Source organism: Electrona antarctica, assembly GCF_951216825.1.
Source record: "Electrona antarctica genome assembly, chromosome: 9".
NCBI lineage: Eukaryota > Metazoa > Chordata > Actinopteri > Myctophiformes > Myctophidae > Electrona > Electrona antarctica.
In genome coordinates, this window is record NC_136790.1 from 58,289,461 (window position 1) to 58,310,137 (window position 20,677).

A 20,677-nucleotide genomic window follows, 5' to 3' on the forward strand; every position below is an offset into this window, starting at 1 on the left:
TGCTTAAAATGTACTGTAATAACTGCAAACTATTAATAAATACTTCAATCAATCAATCAATCAATCAATCAATCAATCAATCAATCAATCAATCAATCAATCAAACTTGTTTACATCAGGGTCCTCCATTTTCAATTCATCAGACTCAGAGCATTAAATGTACAAATAGGCCTGGCTACACTTCATGAAAAAAAGGAAATCATACAGTTAAAGATTTATTTTTTTAAAGAAAGAAAAAAGGGGGAAAACGTACAGGATGGAAAAATAGGGGGGTGGGGCTAGGGGGACTTATTTTATACAGGGGCCAGTTTCGAATTGCAGCCGTCCGTAGGTGCCCTTTGAGAGCGGTTTTGAAGGAGTCAAGGGATTCACATGTCTTAATGACTGATGGTTGGGCGTTCCACATTTTGGTGGCATAGGAGCGAAATTAATTTAGTCCCTTGTTTGTGCCGAATCTGGGTTGCACATGGTTTGTTGAACTCCCTCAGGTGTAAAAAAAAAAAGGAAAAAAATACACTAAACAAAGGGTACAATCTACAATCTACAATGTAGGCATTTATGATCAGACGCTCTTAATCCAGAGTGATTTACAGTAAGCAGGAACAACTCATGGTGATACATCACATACATAAAATGTAGTTATCATGAATCCTAAGTAAGCTTAAGAACATAACAGTGGAATATCAATATAATGAAACTATATGCGTAGGCCTATACACTAGAGTGCTAGCCTATTTATAATTAGATATTCATTTTTTCTTTTCACATAATCTTGATACACCAGGATCCTGAATTGCTTAAATAGGCTTAAAATAAGTTCTATAAATATTTGTTTTAAATCTCTATGGGAAAAATGAATGGCAGCTTTTCAGTGGTGGAATAAGTACAAAGACTAGGATAATGTTCCCATATAATGGGGATCAACATCTAATTTAAATCAGTACAACCTTTTAGGACAAGTACTCTAGTTACTAGTATGAGTCATTTAGACTTCATAATTGCATTTTTTAAATAAATACGATTATCTTAATCTGAAGGCAACCGGAAACCGTCTGCTAGCTCCTTAACCAGGAAGTAAAGTGGAAGTGTTAAATCTGCTCAAAGAACCCAAAGAACCAATGGAACGGAGCGTCATAACGGGAGGCAGCACATCCGGTCTGTACCGGATACGGACACCAGCCCGTGCGTGGTGCATGTGAGTTTGGCGAAAGGACCGGATGCGGTAGGTCTCTAGACAGGATGTGAGCACCGAGCAGCCAATAGGAACCCAGCATTTACACAGTTTATCTCTGGGTGCGTTCGGTTATAATACACTGAGCGGAAATGCCCATACTAACTAACAGGCGCTGCGCTCCCGGACGGTCCCGGCGGCCATGTCCGAACGCTCTCTCTGTGATTGTCAATAAAGGTTTGGATGACAAAACAAGTGACGTCACAGGTGTCATGGCGGCCGACAGTTGGAGTTGGTTTTATGCTCTAGCTTTTGGAGTTTCTCTGTTGAAATGTCTGTTTCTGAACGCATAGTGAGTCTAATATAATTATTAATATTATTATAATGTTTATAAATAGTTGTTTATAATAGTATTTTTATACCAGGGAACATGCATTTAAATAGTCAGTCTTTTTATACCAGGGTACATACATTTAAATAGACAGTCTTTTTATACCAGGGTACATACATTTTCTAGCCTGACACAGTCCTGAGTCACTATAGACTGGCTCCAGCCCTGAGTCACTATTGACTCAGGGCTGGAGCCAGTCTATAGTGACTGAGTCACTATAGACTATAGACTATAGACTATAGTCACTATAGACTGTCACTATAGACAGTCACTATTGACTCAGGGCTGGAGCCAGTCTATAGTGACTGAGTCACTATAGACTGGCTCCAGCCCTGAGTCACTATTGACTCAGGGCTGGAGCCAGTCTATAGTGACTCAGGACTGGAGCCAGTCTATAGTGACTCAGGACTGGAGCCAGTCTATAGTGACTCAGGGCTGGAGCCAGTCTATAGTGATTCAGGACTGGAGCCAGTCTATAGTGATTCAAGACTGGAGCCAGTCTATAGTGACTCAGGGCTGGAGCCAGTCTATAGTGACTCAGGACTGGAGCCAGTCTATAGTGACTCAGGACTGGAGCCAGTCTATAGTGACTCAGGGCTGGAGCCAGTCTATAGTGATTCAGGACTGGAGCCAGTCTATAGTGACTCAGGGCTGGAGCCAGTCTATAGTGATTCAAGACTGGAGCCAGTCTATAGTGACTCAGGACTGGAGCCAGTCTATAGTGACTCAGGGCTGGAGCCAGTCTATAGTGACTCAGGACTGGAGCCAGTCTATAGTGACTCAGGACTGGAGCCAGTCTATAGTGACTCAGGACTGGAGCCAGTCTATAGTGACTCAGGACTGGAGCCAGTCTGTAGTGACTCAGGACTGGAGCCAGCCTATAGTGACTCAGGACTGGAGCCAGTCTATAGTGACTCAGGACTGGAGCCAGCTTATAGTGACTCAGGACTGGAGCCAGCTTATAGTGACTCAGGACTGGAGCCAGTCTATAGTGACTCAGGACTGGAGCCAGTCTATAGTGACTCAGGACTGGAGCCAGTCTATACTGTCATTTATAAACATACATTATTTATAATACATAATGTAGGTATTTATAAATGAGTAAACCACAAACCATGTGCAACCCATATTCGGCTCAAACAAAGGGTTAAATTAATTTAGCTCCTACACCACCAAAATGTGGAACGCCCTGACAACAGCCATTAAGACATGTGAATCCGTAGACTCCTTCAAAACCGCTCTCAAAGAGCACCTATGGAACACCCTACCAACAGCCATTACAATTTACAATTTAGGCATTTAGCAGACGCTCTTAATCCAGAGCGATTTACATTAAGCAAGAACAAAAAGCATGGGAATACATCACATATATTAAAAAGCATTTATCAAGAAACATGCGTAAGCTAAGAACGTAGCTAGAACATATCTATATAATGACACTGTACATATAAACTATACATATATACTATACTATGCTGTACATATATACTATGAAGTGCTATGACTACATACAATGCAATTATTGTGCTGTCTACATAACATGCTATAAGTCTGTATCTATCAAATGCTATCTAAGTCTAAAAAGTGCTGTCTAAGGGGGTAGGGTAAGTGCTATGGGCCATGGTGGAGTCTGAAAAGGTGGGTTTTCAGACTACGGCGGAAGATTGGGAGTGATGCTGCAGTTCTGACTGCAACGGGGAGTGCATTCCACAGTTTTGGAGCCAGAAGGGAGAAGAGTTTGGGACGTGTGGAGCGTTGTCCCGGCGTTTTTAGTGAGGGTACTTCCAGCTTCCCTGCATTGGCTGATCTGATTGCGCGGGAGGGTTTGTAGGGTTCAATCATACTTGCAAGATATGGGGGAGCCATACCTCTGGTTGCTTTGAATGCTAGCATCAGGGTTTTGTATTCTGTGCGGGCAGCGACCGGGAGCCAGTGGAGGGAGCGGAGCAGGGGGGAGACATGTGAGAATTTTGTCTGGTTGAAGACCAAGCGAGCTGCGGCATTTTGGATCCGTTGGAGCGGCTTAAGTGCACATGCCGGTAGGCCAGTAAGGAGGGCGTTACAATAGTCGAGTTTTGACAAGACTGTTGTCTGGATTAGGAGCTGGGCTGATTCCTGGGTGAGGAACGGTCTAATTCGTCGTATGTTATAGAGTGTGAACCTGCAGGATCGAGTGACAGCTGTGATGTGAGTTTTGAACGAGAGCTGACTGTCCAGGACAACACCAAGGTTCCTGGCTGTTGGGACAGACGTTACCAGGGCGTTGTCTACGGAAATAGTTAGCTCCCGCATAGGGCAGGACTTAGCGTAGCTGGTGTTGTATTGACCTGTACTTTGGACTGGACTCATTCTCAGTGTTGGGCAGTAACAAGTCACTAGTAATATATTACTTTACAGAGTAGCGAGTAGTGTAAGGTATTACTCTGTCAAAACAGTAATATTATACCTATTACTTTGTAAAAAAAAAAATAGCACATATTACATATTAGTCAGGATTTGTTGACTACCGTTTGAAAACATTACATTTAACCCGTTCTGGGCGGGAACCTCTTTTGGTGTTTTAACATTATGTTATACTTTAGCTATTGAAAAATAGCAGATCTACAAACTCATAGCGGCACCGAGTCTGCTATTTTTGAAAAATCGTGAAAATGTGGCGCAAATATTTGAATATATATATTCAAGTGAAAGTTTGTAACTCAAATCTTTGCTTCTGGGAGGGGGGGGGGGGGGGTCCCTGGAACAAAATACTTTCAGATGGGGGTCCGAGGCCAAATACAGATCATTCTGGGGGTCCTTGACATGAAAATGGTTGAACACCACTGACATAGAAACATAGGGTTTTTCAGAAGACTTTTAGGATTTAGATAGATTTAGGATTTTCGATTTGTTGAATCGGCCTCAGGTCTAAATGGGTTAAAAGGTCAAGAGAGATTGCTGCTTTATTTTATAGCCTTTTGGTTGACGTGACTCTTCTTAATATTATTATTATTCAAAACTATTGGATTCAGTTCTAAAAGAAGCTGACTGAACAGATGTGTTGTTGGGCCAACTGGCCAAAAGGCGGCACTGTTGTACTGCAGACAAGTAGAGGTGACGTCTATGAAGAAATAGATTTATTTGATTCTACTACTTTTTTTGAATAGTTTGGTAACTTAATTTGTCACTGTGTTGTTATTATTTATAATATAATGATATAATAATAATGAATACATTATGTATCATAATTATTATGATAAATCATGTATTTATAAATGACAGTATATACTATTTATTGTAGTAGTTTGGTAACTTGGTAACTGTGTGTGTGTGTGTGTGTGTGTGTGTGTGTGTGTGTGTGTGTGTGTGTGTGTGTGTGTGTGTGTGTGTGTGTGTGTGTGTGTGTGTGTGTGTGTGTGTGTGTGTGTGTGTGTGTGTGTGTGTGTGTGTGTGTGTGTGTGTGTCAGTCACTCCACAGACTTCGAGGTCCACAGGAACTGGTTAGCGATCACTCACAGCCTCCCTGTGTCCAGATGGTACCACGAGGTTGGTAGTCCTATAACCACTATACACACTACACTACCCTATACACACTATACACTACACTATACACACTATACACTACACACTATACACTACACATTACACACATCCTATTCCCTTAGAGATGGTACCACGAGGTCTGTAGTTCAATCCCTGTTATAACACACACGCCCATTCACACACACATTCACACACCTTTACATAGACTGTGCATTACATTCACCCATTCACACACATTCACACAACTTTACATAGATTGTGCATTACATTCACCCATTCACACACACATATTCACACACCTTTACATAGATTGTGCATTACATTCACCCATTCACACACACATCCACACACCTTTACATAGATTGTGCATTACATTCACCCATTCACACACACATATTCACACACCTTTACATAGGTAAAGATCCCTGTGGGTTCGATCCCCCACAGGGATCGAACCGGGAACCTTACGGTTTCCATCCGACCACTCTACCGCTGATCCACTGTCGTCCCTACTATTCTAATATAATAGGAATTGAAAGAATTGCATCCTATACCGTTCCAAATGGACGATGCTTTTAAACTCCATAAGCAGATGATCACTAGATCTAAGCACTAAGTGGTGCTTAGATCTAGTTTTTTATCATTTGACTTTTACAAATTAAATCAGTTTTGTCTTAAGGATTTAAAGTGAGCTTGTAGATCTGCTATTTTTCAGTTTTAAGGGCCTTGCAAACGTGAAGCGAGGAACGCAGGCGTTGGTGCCTGGATCAACACAGGTCTCCTCCAGGTCTGGATCAACACAGGTCTCCTCCAGGTCTGCTCTAGACTCAGGGCCTGGATCAACGACAGGTCTCCAGGTCTGCTTCAGAGCGGCGCAACAACGCAAGCGTGAAAAAAAAGCTAAACAGAATCCAGGTCTGGTGAGTCGCGGGGGGCGTGTGCACGAAACGAGCACGCTCGCAACAAATGCACGGGACCGCGCTCACGTAAATACACTTGCGTAAAACGCAGGTCTCATTGAAAATTAACTATAGGCGTGTTTTATCGCTCCCCGATTGCAAGGCCCTTTAAGCATATGGTTAAAAATGGCAAAAACTACATTAATATAATCACTGTGTAAAATTGTGTGTATGTGTGTGTGTGTGTGTGCGTGTGTGTGTGTGTGTGCGCACGCGTGCGTGTGCGTGTGTGTGTCTCAGAACCAATCAGAATGGACCTTGGACTACCCCCCGCTGTTTGCGTGGTTCGAGCTCTCTCTGTCTCAGCTGGCTCAGTACGCTGACTCCAACATGCTCCTAGTGGCCAACCTGGAGTACTGCAGCCCCGCTACACTGCTGTTCCAAAGACTGAGTGTGATCTTTACTGATGTACTCTTTATGTACTCTGTTAGGGAGTGAGTATAAATACTATAAATACTATTATTATAGTACTATTACTACTGATGTACTCTTTATGTACTCTGTTAGGGAGTAAGTATTTATACTACTGATGTACTCTTTATGTACTCTGTTAGGGAGTGAGTATAAATACTATATTACTACTGATGTACTCTTTATGTACTCTGTTAGGGAGTGAGTATAAATACTATTACTACTGATGTACTCTTTATGTACTCTGTTAGGGAGTGAGTATAAATACTATATTACTACTGATGTACTCTTTATGTACTCTGTTAGGGAGTGAGTATAAATACTATTACTACTGATGTACTCTTTATGTACTCTGTCAGAGTGAGTATAAATACTCTAATACTACTGATGCACTCTTTATGTACTCTGTTAGGGAGTGAGTATAAATACTATTACTACTGATGTACTCTTTGTGTACTCTGTTAGAGAGTAAGTACTAATACTATTACTACCTCTGTAGTACTCATGATCAGAGCTTCCGTTGCTCCTGCCTCGTCCTCCCTCGAAGAAGAAATTCGTAACTAAAGCTAGAATAAGAATTACATTTAAACATAGTATTTTACTTCTATGTTCAGTACTGTAAGTATTATGTTCATACCAACCCTCGCTTTTGTACTTTTTGTGTGTGTGTGTGTGCGCGTGCGTGTGTGCCTGTGCGTGCGTGCGTGCGTGCGTGCGTGCGTGCGTGCGTGCGTGCGTGCGTGCGTGCGTCCGTGCGTGCGTGTGTGTGTGTAGGTGTTGTAGGAGCATCAAGGACAACAGTGTTTCCAACAAGGACATTCTGTCCAGACCGATCTTCATCCTGTCTGTCCTTCTGATGTGGAACTGTGGACTGTTGATACTAGACCGTATCCTTCTGCAGGGCCGGATTTAGCCAGCCCCACTCAGGTGGGCAGACAGAATTGTAAGGGGGGCGACTCCGCCGGCGCGGGTGGGGTGTGAAACCCACATTGGGTGGGCAGGACGCACTTTTGGGTGCCCCCCCCTAGAACCGGCCCTGTCCTTCTGTCTGTCTGTCTGTCTGTCTGTCTGTCTGTCTGTCTGTCTGTCTGTCTGTCTGTCTGTCTGTCTGTCTGTCTGTCTTCAACATATTGTCAGACATGAATGTTATTTTATAGCAGCGGAGCACATTTAGTGACGGACTGGATGTTATCCCTGAAGCAGCTAGATGTAGCACCACAAGGGGGCAACGCACCACAGTTTGGGAACTACTGATCTAGATGCATGATGTCTAGATGTCAGATAGATAAGATGCATCTAGCTGTAGTAGCTAGATGTAGCCAAAACACCCCCCGAGGCGATCGGGAGGTATGATTAATTCTACCGCGACTAGCGACGGCACCGCGGGGGGCCGCCTGACACATAATCTTTGATTAGAATTGGACGGAATGTTTTCAGATTTTCGGTCTCGTCGGCTGAAATGGGGGGGGGGGGGGGACATTTTCGATGACGTCCCACCGGAAAACAACATCTAGTGTTGCACAACAGACGCTCCCAGCCTGTGGAGCGATGCGATCGGTTTTGATATAATAACAATAATCTCCGTCCTTTTGATCAATCTTCGTCCCGGGCGCTGGGTGTTACTAATTGAAAGGGCAGAGAACTCCGTCCTGTGCGCTCATGGTGGTAATGTTATTATGATCTTTAACATATTGTCATAATGTTATTATAATCTTTAACTTATTGTCAGACATTCATTTCCAGTACAACGGGATGTTATTTGGCTTCCTGCTGCTTTCTCTGGCCAGACATTTACAGGTGATTTTATTTATTTCATTTCATTTCTTAGAGATAAAAACATTTACAGGTGACCACATTTTATTTGATTTCTTAGAGATAAAAACATTTACAGGAGACATTTTATTTAATTTCACTTCTTAGAGATAGAAAGGCTGACAAGTCAATGTTGTGTTGATTGAGACAAATTATTTAATTATCATTTCAGTATCATTTAGAAACTCAAATGTAGTTTTCAGTGAAGAAACTTCATGTTTGAACATTATGCCTGTTTTTTTAGAAATATTTATGCTTTTGTGTGTGTGTGTGTGTGTGTGTGTGTGTGTGTGTGTGTGTGTGTGTGTGTGTGTGTGTGTGTGTGTGTGTGTGTGTGTGTGTGTGTGTGTGTGTGTGTGTGTGTGTGTGTGTGTGTGTGTGTGTGTGTGTGTGTATGTGAACAGTCCCGTCACCTGGAGGGGGCGCTGTTCTTCACCGTGCTGTTAAACCTCAAACACATCTACCTGTACGTAAGCCCCGCCTACGGAATCTACCTGCTGAGATCTTACTGTTTCACCTCCGAAAACACGGGTTAGTCCTGTTGTACTACTCTTGTACTACTGTGTACTGTTGTCCAGGGTGTTTTAGAAGAGTCTAGGACGTGTGGAACGTTGTCCAGGGTGTTTTAGGGAAGGGAGAAGAGTCTGGGAAGCGTGGAGCATTGTCCAGGGTTTTTCAGAGAAGGTTGAAGAGTATGGGACGTGTGGATCGTTGTCCAGGGTGTTTTAGAGAAGGGAGAAGAGTCTGGGACGTGTGGAGCGTTGTCCAGGGTGTTTTAGAGAAGGGAGAAGAGTCTGGGACGTGTGGAGTGTTGTCCAGGGTGTTTTAGAGAAGGGAGAAGAGTTTGGGACGTGTGGAGTGTTGTCCAGGGTGTTTTAGGGAAGAAAGAAGAGTCTAGGACGTGTGGAGCGTTGTCCAGGGTGTTTTAGAGAAGGGAGAAGAGTCTGGGACGTGTGGAGCGTTGTCCAGGGTGTTTTAGAGAAGGGAGAAGAGTCTGGGACGCGTGGAGCGTTAAAATATAGTTTTTATCGAATATCTAGTTATATTGAAATGTATCATTAATATTCATATTCATATTCATAATATTAATATTATTCCAGACTCCAGTGTCAGATGGAAGAGCTTCAGTCCTGTCCGTCTTGTTGCCTTGGCAACCATCGTCCTCTCTGTCACCGCCATGTCCTTTGGTCCCTTCATCGCTATGGTAACGCACGCACACACACACACACGTACGTGCGGTGGTGTTTTCCAGACTAATACTTGATTACGTGATTTGACCTTTGCCCTTTAGGGCCAGATGTCGCAGGTGTTTTCCAGACTCTTCCCCTTTAAGAGAGGTCTGTGCCACGCCTACTGGGCCCCCAACGCCTGGGCTGTTTACAACGTGGTGGATAAGATACTGGTTACTGTCGGTAAGATATTTATACTTTAATAATGTTTAATAACTCTTTACAATGTGGTGGATGAAGTCCTGTTGTGATATTTATACTTTATTAATGTTTTATAACTATTAAAGGGTGATACATGTTTTTAACCAACACGTCTCCATAATTACACCCGGAGATGTCTTTATGTCCTTTAGCCCCTCCTATATTCAGCTATTGGTTAAAGAAAATCACCTGTTCTGACATTCCATATCGTTGATCTGACCTCATCAAACTCATCAGACACGCTCCATATATGGCCAGTACAGAATTCATTCCATATGTTGATCTGACCCCCCCATGCCAAAGCGTCAGCGCTCGCCCAGCAGTCTGCTGTCACCCAGGAGGATGCGTGCACGCGACCTTAAGGGCGAGGTCGCTTATTGCCCTCAGGGCGTCTCAGATAATAATAATAATAATAATAATAATGGTGTATTCCAGGTGTCCGTGTGGGTCTCTTAGACTCCTCCAGTCTCCCCAGAGCCTCCATGACAGGAGGTTTGGTCCAGGAGTTCCATCACTCTGTCCTCCCGTCCATCAGTCCCTCTGTGACCATACTGTGTACCCTGGTGGCTATACTGGTGAGTTTGACCTTTCACCTTTCACCTCTGTGACCATACTGTGTACCCTGGTGGCTATACTGGTGAGTTTGACCTTTCACCTCTGTGACCATACTGTGTACCCTGGGGGCTATACTGGTGAGTTTGACCTTTCACCTCTGTGACCATACTGTGTACGTTGGTGGCCATCCTGGTGAGTTTGACCTTTCACCTCTGTGACCATGCTGTGTACCCTGGTGGCTATACTGGTGAGTTTGACCTTTGACCTCTGTGACCATACTGTGTACGCTGGGGTCCATCCTGGTGAGTTTGACCTTTCACCTTTCACCTCTGTGACCATACTCAGGGCCGGATTTACCCTCCCAGGGGCCCCCGGGCTAGACAAAATGTCAGTGCCCCCCTGGGCTGCGCGGTGCATCCCAGGGGGCTGGCGTATTTCGGTGGAATTTTGGGGTACCCAGCCCCCCCAAAAGAGAAAGGCAGGCAGTCGCTGTGCATGGCAGGCTGCCATGCACAGCGACATTGGCTACCCCACAACACAGCGTCACTGCAGTGCAGACAGAAGCTCTCAATTTTTTAACCATGATACTAAATATACAATAACTAAACATAAATCTCACTTGAATTGGATTGCAATACTTTACAATTTCAAATCATTGGAGGAGGGCCCCCCCCCCCCCCAGTCGGGGGCCCCTGGGCTGCAGCCCACCCTAGCCCAATGGTAAGTCCGCCTCTGACCATACTGTGTACGCTGGGGGCCATCCTGGTGAGTTTCACCTTTGACCTGCTCTGGACACTGCTGACCTTAACCTATAGAGAGGTGATGTTCCAAAGCCGCTGGGTCTGCTTGGTGGGACAAGAACTCAGGAAGTAGGGAGACAGACCGCTGGGTCCTCAGGAAGTAGAGAGACAGTAAGACAGTAAAAGATGAAGTTAGGAAGTAGTAGGAAACATAAACAAAATGTCTGTGGTAGCCTCAGAGTTGCAGGTGTTGTAAATGGTAAATGGTGCATTTATATAGCTCCTTTATCCAAGGCGCTTTACATAGATTGTGCATCAATTCACACATTCACACACACATGCATACACCGATGGCAGCAGAAACCATGCAAGGCACCAACCTGCACATCAGGAGCAATGAGGGGTTCAGTGTCTTGCTCAAGGACACTTCGACACTAACTCTGGGGGAGCCCACAGGGTTCGAACAGGCAACCGTGCGGTTACCATTCAGCCATTCTACCCCTGAGCCACCGCCGTTTTGTTTAGGAAGTGACTCTGGAGACACATAGGCAAACTAATAGACCTGAGCGAAGTACGTCTATTATTGCCAATTGTGGGCAACCCATTATTTCCCCATCAAATATGGACACTGCTTTCAAGCAATGAGAGAGGGCAGGTATCACCGCTTCAGTAGACCTGTATACCGAGGGCGTCTTTTCCTCATTTCAGCAGCTAGTAGACACATTTGGGCTACCCGGTACTCATTTTAGGATAGATCAGATCTACAAGCTCTCAACGTGCTGCAGTGTGATCATATGCTCTAGGATAGATCAGATCTACAAACCCACACTGTGCTGCAGTGTGATCCTATGCTCTAACAAAACATTTGACAACATTTGGAACAGAATGATAGCCTTCTATATTCTATGCTTTATTGTTGCTACACTGCAAGTGTGTTAATGTGAATGAACCTGCTTTACACATAATTAACTCATGTTTTAATGTGGTTCCAGCCGGCCGTGCTGAGGACCTGGTTGAAGCCAGGCATTGGTGGGAGGAGCCTAGTGCGTTGTGTGGTGGTGTGTGCGTTGGCCTCGTTCATGTTGGGTTGGCACGTCCACGAGAAGGCTATCCTCATCGCCATACTGCCTTTAAGGTAAATATAAATACTAGTATATCCTCACCGCTACCGGTGAAAAGACACGTTGTGATTGGCCAGTAGTCGCGTTGAGTGGCAGTGTGCCGTGCCTCCGCCCTTTTTGAGGGGCGCTAGCCCCTCCTAGGGTTAGGGTTAGGAGGGGCTAACCCTAACCCTAGCGGCCAATGAGACGTCTACCTTTCTATGTATATGGTTGTAAGGACACCAATGCAACTCCTTGCAGCTGCCATTGAGGATAACGGTTCCATGCAACTACTCGGCCGGCTTTTCTGTCAGACAGCGAATGTTTACATGTGTCAGGTGTCAGGTGCTGTCAGTGACTGAAATGTTTATTATTATTATGGTGGATCGCCACTGTACCTCTGTGTTCTTTACATTTATTCTGTGTTCTATCTGTCTGTCTGCCTGCCTGCCTGCCTGCCTGCCTGCCTGCCTGCCTGCCTGTCTGTCTGTCTGTCTGTCTGTCTGTCTTACAGCCTCCTGGCGGTAGAGAACAGAGAGGATGCTGGGATATTCTTGATGTTGTCGACGACAGGAAACTATTCTCTGTCACCTCTGATCTACACTGCTGCAGGTACACACACACACACACACACACACACACACACACACACACACACACACACACACACACACACACACACACACACACACACACACACACACACATACGCACACACACACACACACACACACACACACACATATACACACACATATACACACACACACACACACACACACACACACACACATACGCACACACACACACACACATATACACACACACACATACACACACACACACACACACACACACACACACACACACACACATATACACACACATATACACACATACACACACACACACACACACACACACACACACACACATGCACGCACACGAATATACACACACGCACGCACGTACGCACGCAGGCTCACACTCACACACACACACATGCACACACACGTGATTGGACAGTTTTATTGTGTGATTGGTTGTGAATTGTTCTTCTTTTCTCCAGAGCTGCCAATCAAAATGCTTCTGATGTTGATGTACTCCGTGTACTCCATTACTGCTCTGAGTAATCTGTACAGGTATGTACTCTAAATACTAGTAATCTGTACAGGTATGTACTCTAAATACTAGTAATCTGTACAGGTATGTACTCTAAATACTAGTAATCTGTACAGGTATGTACTTTAAATACTAGTAATCTGTACAGGTATGTACTCTAAATACTCTGAGAACCATGTGCAACCCAGATTCGGCACAAACAAGGGACTGAATTTATTTCGTTCCTATGCCAACAAAATGTGGAAACGCCCTACCAACAGTCATTAAGACATGCAAATTCCTTGACTCCTTCAAAACCGCTCTCAAAGGGCACCTACGGACGGAACTGCCCCCATAAAATCTGAATCCCCCCACCACTTTTTCATGTTTCCCCCCCCTTTTTTACCTCCTCTGTGATGATTTCCTGTTTTTTAGCTATATAGAATTATCAAATCAGCCTTTATTTATATAGCACATTATAACACAACCAAGGTTGACCAAAGTGCTTCAACAAAGACATTAAAGCAGAATACAAATACATCAAGCAGAGCATAGAAAAAACATATAGCATATAAAATCAAATATCGAAACATTGAAAGCCAAGGAAAAAAGGTGCGTTTTGAGTAGGGACTTAAAAATGGCAATGGTTTGAGCAGCTCTAATATGGGGGGGAGGTTGTTCCACAGTTCAGGGGCTGCCACCGCAAAGGCACGGTCGCCTTTTGTTCTGAGGGTTGGGGTTGTTGGCACGGTCAGCAGTGACAGGTCAGCCGACCTCAGAGCTCTGGAGGGGTTGTGATGCTGTATGAGTTCTTCCATATATGGGGGGGCCAGGCCGTTGAGAGATTTAAACGTGAATAGGAGGATTTTAAAATCAATTCTCTGTTTGATGGGGATTTAAGCAGTCACCGTCTCTGTCTCATGTTATTCTTTCTTAATTTTACAATATAGAGATCGACTACTAACTATACAATGAAATAAATCTGTATACAAGATAATTTCAGATTTCAGAGAGGGAGGGAAATACTGAATTAACTGTTAACTACATTAACACTTTTCGCTGGGGCGAGTTGGTGAAGGGGCGAGTTGGTGAAGGGGCGAGTTGGTAAAGGGGCGAGTTGGTGAAGGGGCGAGTTGGTAAAGGGGCGAGTTGGTGAAGGGGCGAGTTGGTGAAGGGGCGAGTTGGTGAAGGGGTGAGTTGGTGAAGGGGCGAGTTGGTGAAGGGGCGAGTTGGTGAAGGGGTGAGTTGGTGAAGGGGCGAGTTGGTGAAGGGGCGAGTTGGTGAAGGGGCGAGTTGGTGAAGGGGTGAGTTGGTGAAGGGGCGAGTTGGTGAAGGGGCGAGTTGGTGAAGGGGCGAGTTGGTGAAGGGGCGAGTTGGTGAAAGGGTGAGTTGGTAAAGGGGCGAGTTGGTGAAGGGGTGAGTTGGTAAAGGGGCGAGTTGGTGAAGGGGCGAGTTGGTGAAGGGGCGAGTTGGTGAAGGGGCGAGTTGGTGAAAGGGTGAGTTGGTGAAGGGGTGAGTTGGTGAAGGGGTGAGTTGGTGAAGGGGCGAGTTGGTGAAGGGGCGAGTTGGTGAAGGGGCGAGTTGGTGAAGGGGCGAGTTGGTGAAGGGGCGAGTTGGTGAAAGGGTGAGTTGGTGAAGGGGTGAGTTGGTGAAGGGGTGAGTTGGTGAAGGGGCGAGTTGGTGAAGGGGCGAGTTGGTCAAGGGGCGAGTTGGTAAAGGGGCGAGTTGGTAAAGGGGCGAGTTGGTAAAGGGGCGAGTCGTTTGGTATTCAATCAAAGCAGGTGCGTGCACACTGTCACCTGCTGGTTCAAGAGCTTTTTATTTAATGTCCACAATATGCAACGTTTCGCCTGATGAAGGTCGAAAGACCGAAACGTTAAAAGTGCTACATAAATGCACCATTTACAAATGTTGCAAATCTCCCTCCCTCCCCCCCCCCCCCCCCCCCCCTCAGGAACCAGGGCCCGTTGCTCCGCCCCCTGGAGTTTGTTTACCTGCTGGGATTGGTTGCCGTGGAGATCCTGCGCGAGGTCGTTTACCCGCTGTCACCGTGGCAACAGACGCTGCCGTTCATCCCCCTGCTGGTGACGTCTGTGTACTGCAGCCTGGGAGTCACTTATAGCTTCATAAGGCTGTACCTGACCCTATAAACACTGACCCCTGCTGTTAGCGCTGTGTACTGCAGCCTGGGGGTCCACACTGCATCAATGAATGCCACGTGTTCAGCTTGTTTGGTTTCCATTGTGTTTGTACTTTGACTTCGTTGCGCGGCGGCGCTACTGTGCACCCGAAATAGCCGATCTACAAGCTCAATTATAGGTTCATGTAGATCGCCTATACACTGTGCACACGGTCCCTTTTCACTGATCAGTTGTGTCGCTTTCTATGAAAGCAGTGAAGCATGCTGCGCTTACGCATATACCTAAATGACGCAGCGGTTGCGCAAAGACCCGCCCAGCAGCACTGTTTGATGCAATGTATTTGTGCAAGTTATATAAGTATTCTTTGTTGAATTACTCATGACAAAGTTGTACAGTATGTATATCCATAGCATAAACAAGGAGCACGCTATAGCAAACAATTCACTAGTTCTTTGTTTCAATCAGCTTGTAGGTCTGCTATTTTTGAAAAATCGAAGAACGACTGACATAGAAACATAGCTTTTTCAGAAAACTGTCAGGATGTAGAAGACATTTTTAGAATCTGTTCTCAGGTCAAAATTGCATTAAACAGTGCTGCCGGGCGGGTCTTTGCGCAACCGCTGCGTCACTTAGATATATGCTGCGCTGACACCAATGATAATCCATTCCACAGTTAGTTCTGAGCGGCGCTAGCGCCTTCTATGTCCAGCTTTGTGTGTCTGTGTGTGTGTTCCCCATAGCGACGATTTGATTGGCTGAGGGCTTATTAAAAAGTGACAGAAAAAGTGCCTGAATGTGATGATGTATGATGATAAGAGCGCCCCTCCCCTCCCTTCACACAGGTGTGATTTTTTTATAAATGGTTTATCGTTATTCTAAACATGTTGTGATCACTGGTTCATTCTTCTTTGATCCTGGAATCATTCACAGGCTGCGGTAGAGCGCCCCCTACTGTACACCACTGGAAACACGACATGACGAGTTAATATCTAGGTTTTTGTTATTGTTTTTGAAATACAACTTGTACCACCGGAGAGACGGGTGACAGCCGGAATGTAGACGGCACCCTGGGAGCAGTATGGGTTAGCGCCCCTGCTTGCATCCTCCGTGAGGAGGAAGCCCAAAAACCTTCGATGAGGCCTTTAGGAGGGCCATTCGAGCCGCAAGTGGAGTCTGCAGTACTACCGTTGCCCAGCGGTGGCTCAAGAATCCACCTCTCCGGAATGAAGTGTCTGGTGCTGGGAGTCTGGTGCAACGCACAGGTCCTCGCGGTACTCAAGGGGGCAGGCAGACTTTCCAACGTTGAAGCTCTGGGTCCTAGTGGTAGGAGGAGGGACTACAGGCGGACCCGTGGATTCATGACCGGGAAACCCCGTGCAGCTGGGCTTTAACGTTGAGCGCTCGGTTGCCCTACGTCACTCAGGACCTCAAAGTTCCGGCAGTCTTCCGGGTGCTTCAAAACGCCACTGAGCAACTTCCACTGACATGAATAGCTGGGGGGGCGGAGCTTCGCGCCAGTTCAGTCTTTATTATATATATACTCTATGGCGGTACTCCTGGTGAGAGGCAACCCACAGAGCCTAGTCCCTCCACATGCCAGAATAGTACCTCTCAGTCCCGGCACAGTAGTTCCCGAGTGGTTCCAACGGATTGTGCGGCCCTGTCTTTCCCTAGTGGTCTGATCGAGGGTAGCTACTGGGACGTAAGTCGGGACTTGATCACCCCGGCTGGGTCACCCGAGTGAGGGGTATGTTGTTCGCGAGACCCCGAAACCCCGATGACCTTGGGATACATCACTGAGGATACGTCCCAGTTGCATCCATGCGATGTTATTTCCGTTCGTAACAAATGAGTAACTCAGAGTTGTTGACATTATTTCTGCTTTTATCTGGGAAACATAGAAACTGTTAATTAATATAATGATTTATTAACATAATTAATTTAATATTTTAACATTAGTGTTAAGTCGACATAATGTTTACTAAACATGTTAAAGTGAAATATTCCTTTAATTTACGGAAAGAAAAACAAAACTAAAAAAGTGCTGTAAAAATGTGCCTCCTGGTGGTGCTATAATAAAATGTGCCTCCTGGTGGTGCTATAATAAAATGTGCCTCCTGGTGGCGCTATAATAAAATGTGCCTCCTGGTGGCGCTATAATAAAATGTGCCTCCTGGTGGCGCTATAATAAAATGTGCCTCCTGGTGGCGCTATAATAAAATGTGCCTCCTGGTGGCGCTATAATAAAATGTGCCTCCTGGTGGCGCTATAATAACATGTGCCTCCTGGTGGCGCTATAATAACATGTGCCTCCTGGTGGCGCTATAATAACATGTGCCTCCTGGTGGCGCTATAATAAAATGTGCCTCCTGGTGGCGCTATAATAAAATGTGCCTCCTGGTGGCACTATAATAAAATGTGCCTCCTGGTGGCGCTATAATAAAATGTGCCTCCTGGTGGCGCTATAATAAAATGTGCCTCCTGGTGGCGCTATAATAAAATGTGCCTCCTGGTGGCGCTATAATAAAATGTGCCTCCTGGTGGCGCTATAATAAAATGTGCCTCCTGGTGGCGCTATAATATAATGTGCCTCCTGGTGGCACTATAATAACATGTGCCTCCTGGTGGCGCTATAATAAAATGTCATATGAAAAAGAGAGGGAACCCGCACACTCATATGCTCCAAAAGATAAATGTATTGACGACGTTTCGAGCCAAGGCTCTTCATCTGGTCAAACTCAAGTTGTCAGTGATCCACCCACTTAAATAGACACCCACGGGTCACGTTACTCGTCAGTGGGTGGAACCAACACAACAGGTCATTAGATCAATTAATGAAATATCATTAAATACAGTGTTACACATTTCTCAAATCCACAACAGTGGAATAAGCAAAAAGGACATCATGATTATTATAGAATCTAAGAGTGATTCACATAATCAGGTATTATTAATTAATTAGGCAACAATTCAAATATATACAACATACAATAAAGAAATTACAAAAAATGGCTGATGGGGAAGTCCTCGTTCATTCCCTTTGGGGACATTGTATTTAGAGTGTAAATCCAAAAGGATTCGCGTAATAATAATCTATTCAGTGCACTGTGCGCACCGGCCGCATTTATAATTGCCATCAGGGATTTGAGTCAAAAAAGAGGATTCTGGCGAAATAGGAGTGAGATCTGATTTAACAACAGTTTGTCTAATATTGGGAGGACGTTTATAAACAACCCTAGGTGTTTCTTTAAAAGTATTGGCCAGTTTAGGGTCGCTGCTGAGGATGTACCAATGTTTTTTTATAGCACATTCAAAATCTTTTCCCAGGGCTGAATATTGCACAATGCACAGAGGACCGTTATACTTGAGGGGGAGTCCCGTTTTGATTGGAGAACTTCTTCCTGTGTACAATCGATGAATCTGTCGCGTGCCTTTTTTAGCCATTCATCTGGATAGCCTCTGCTTCTGAAGCGCGCATCTAGGAGATCTGCCTGTGTTTTGTAGTCTGCGTCTTCACTACAAAGTCTCCTCATGCGGCTATGTTGGCTTATTGGAAGGCTGCGTTTCAGCGGTAGTGGATGGAAACTATCAGCTCGGAGCAAGGCATTACTGTCTGTGGGTTTTCTATAGACATCTGTTTTGAAACCCTTGCCGTTGCGTATAATGCGTATGTCCAGAAAGCTGATTTCCCTTTTGTCAAAGGTGATAGTGAATTTAAGTGATTCATTACAGGAGTTGATATAGTCAAAAAACATTTTTAGATCCTGTTCACTGCCGCTCCATAATAGAAAAATGTCATCCACATAGCGTCGCCAAAGTTTTATGTAGATTAGGAAGGGATTATTGGGCCCAAAGACTGAATCTTGTTCAAAAAGGCCCATATAGAGGCCTGCGTAATTAGGGGCCATACGGCTTCCCATTGCGGTGCCTCGTGTTTGGAGATAATAGTCATTCTCAAACATGAAGAAATTCCTTGTTAAAACTAATTCGGCCAGCTCTCTGATGCAGTTTGTGCTAGGTGAGAGGGTTTCACGTCGATTCATATAATATGTGAGCGCTTGCAATCCCCCTGTGTGTGGTATACAGGTGTATAAACTCTCAACATCCAAAGTTACCATGATAACTTCTTCAATTTCCCCCACATTCTTTAGGGTGTTAATCATGTCCATGGAGTCTCTTATATAGGCTGGGAGAGAAGTGACATGTGGTTTTAAAAAATGATCGACATAAGTGGAGATTTTCTCTGTGAGCGACCCGATTGAGGAGACAATGGGTCTGCCTGGAGGCGATACAAGGCGTTTGTGGATTTTGGGCAGCGTGTATATGACTGGGGTGACAGGGTATTCAACTTTCATGAACTCCAATACATTTTTATCAATTTCCTGATTGTCAAAAAAATGCTGTAGTTTTCCATGTATTTCTGTTTTGAACTGGGCTGTAGGACTGGATGGCAACTTTTTATAGAAAGATAAATCTCCTAGTTGTCTTTTTATTTCATTCTGATAGTCCACCCGGTTCTGAATGACTATAGCGCCGCCTTTATCAGCGGGCTTGACAATCACATGCACATCATTTTTCAAATCAATCAAAGCATCTCTCTGTTCTTTAGGGAGGTTATTTATTGTTTTATATTCCCGTTTTTTATTTAGGATTTGAGTTACATCTTTTTCCACCAATCTACAGGTGGCCTTACACTAGCCGATAATCGGGCATTTTTGACGCTCGGGGGGTGTCCGACTCAATCGGGCACCCCCCGCGCGCGATCGGGATCGGCCCGATCAACATCAAGAATGTTTGATATTTGCTCGGCCCCGCTCCGATTATCCTGTAGGCTAGTGTGTGGTGCTGTCAGATTTCAAATGCCCGATTATCGGCTAGTGTAAGGCCACCTTAAGTCTCTAGAGAGGCGTTCTTGTTCCTGGGTGGACAAAAAGTAGATTTTGCACGGAAGGGAAGTGATGTGCGTATTTTATTATAGTTTCGCTATAATAAAATGTGCCTCCTGGTGGCGCTATAATAACATGTGCCTCCTGGTGGCGCTATAATAACATGTGCCTCCTGGTGGCGCTATAATAAAATGTGCCTCCTGGTGGCGCTATAATAAAATGTGCCTCCTGGTGGTGCTATAATAAAATGTGCCTCCTGGTGGCGCTATGATAAAATGTGCCTCCTGGTGGCGCTATAATAAAATGTGCCTCCTGGTGGCGCTATAATAAAATGTGCCTCATGGTGGTGCTATAATAAAATGTGCCTCCTGGTGGTGCTATAATAAAATGTGCCTCCTGGTGGCGCTATGATAAAATGTGCCTCCTGGTGGCGCTATAATAAAATGTGCCTCCTGGTG

The 20,677-nt window shown here is 45.0% G+C and overlaps 1 protein-coding gene across 3 annotated transcripts; it reads left to right on the forward strand.

Moving 5' to 3' along the window:
• The first annotated feature begins 1,398 nt into the window (after positions 1 to 1,398).
• On the forward strand, positions 1,399 to 16,213 carry alg8 (ALG8 alpha-1,3-glucosyltransferase). 3 transcript variants are annotated; one of them, XM_079509904.1, is made up of 13 exons: positions 1,399 to 1,523; positions 5,009 to 5,087; positions 6,284 to 6,477; positions 7,229 to 7,341; positions 8,184 to 8,251; positions 8,671 to 8,797; positions 9,367 to 9,470; positions 9,558 to 9,678; positions 10,132 to 10,271; positions 11,984 to 12,126; positions 12,606 to 12,703; positions 13,161 to 13,233; positions 15,147 to 16,213. In XM_079509904.1, exons 1-13 carry the CDS (start codon positions 1,444 to 1,446, stop codon positions 15,340 to 15,342), a joined length of 1,536 nt encoding a protein of 511 aa, XP_079366030.1. In that variant the 5' UTR covers positions 1,399 to 1,443; the 3' UTR covers positions 15,343 to 16,213. The 3 variants fall into 3 exon arrangements, with proteins under 3 accessions (XP_079366030.1, XP_079366031.1, XP_079366032.1); XM_079509905.1 differs by lacking the exons at positions 1,399 to 1,523; positions 5,009 to 5,087; positions 6,284 to 6,477 and adding an exon at positions 6,737 to 6,763; XM_079509906.1 differs by lacking the exons at positions 1,399 to 1,523; positions 5,009 to 5,087; positions 6,284 to 6,477 and adding an exon at positions 6,855 to 6,869.
• The last annotated feature ends 4,464 nt before the right edge of the window (positions 16,214 to 20,677 follow it).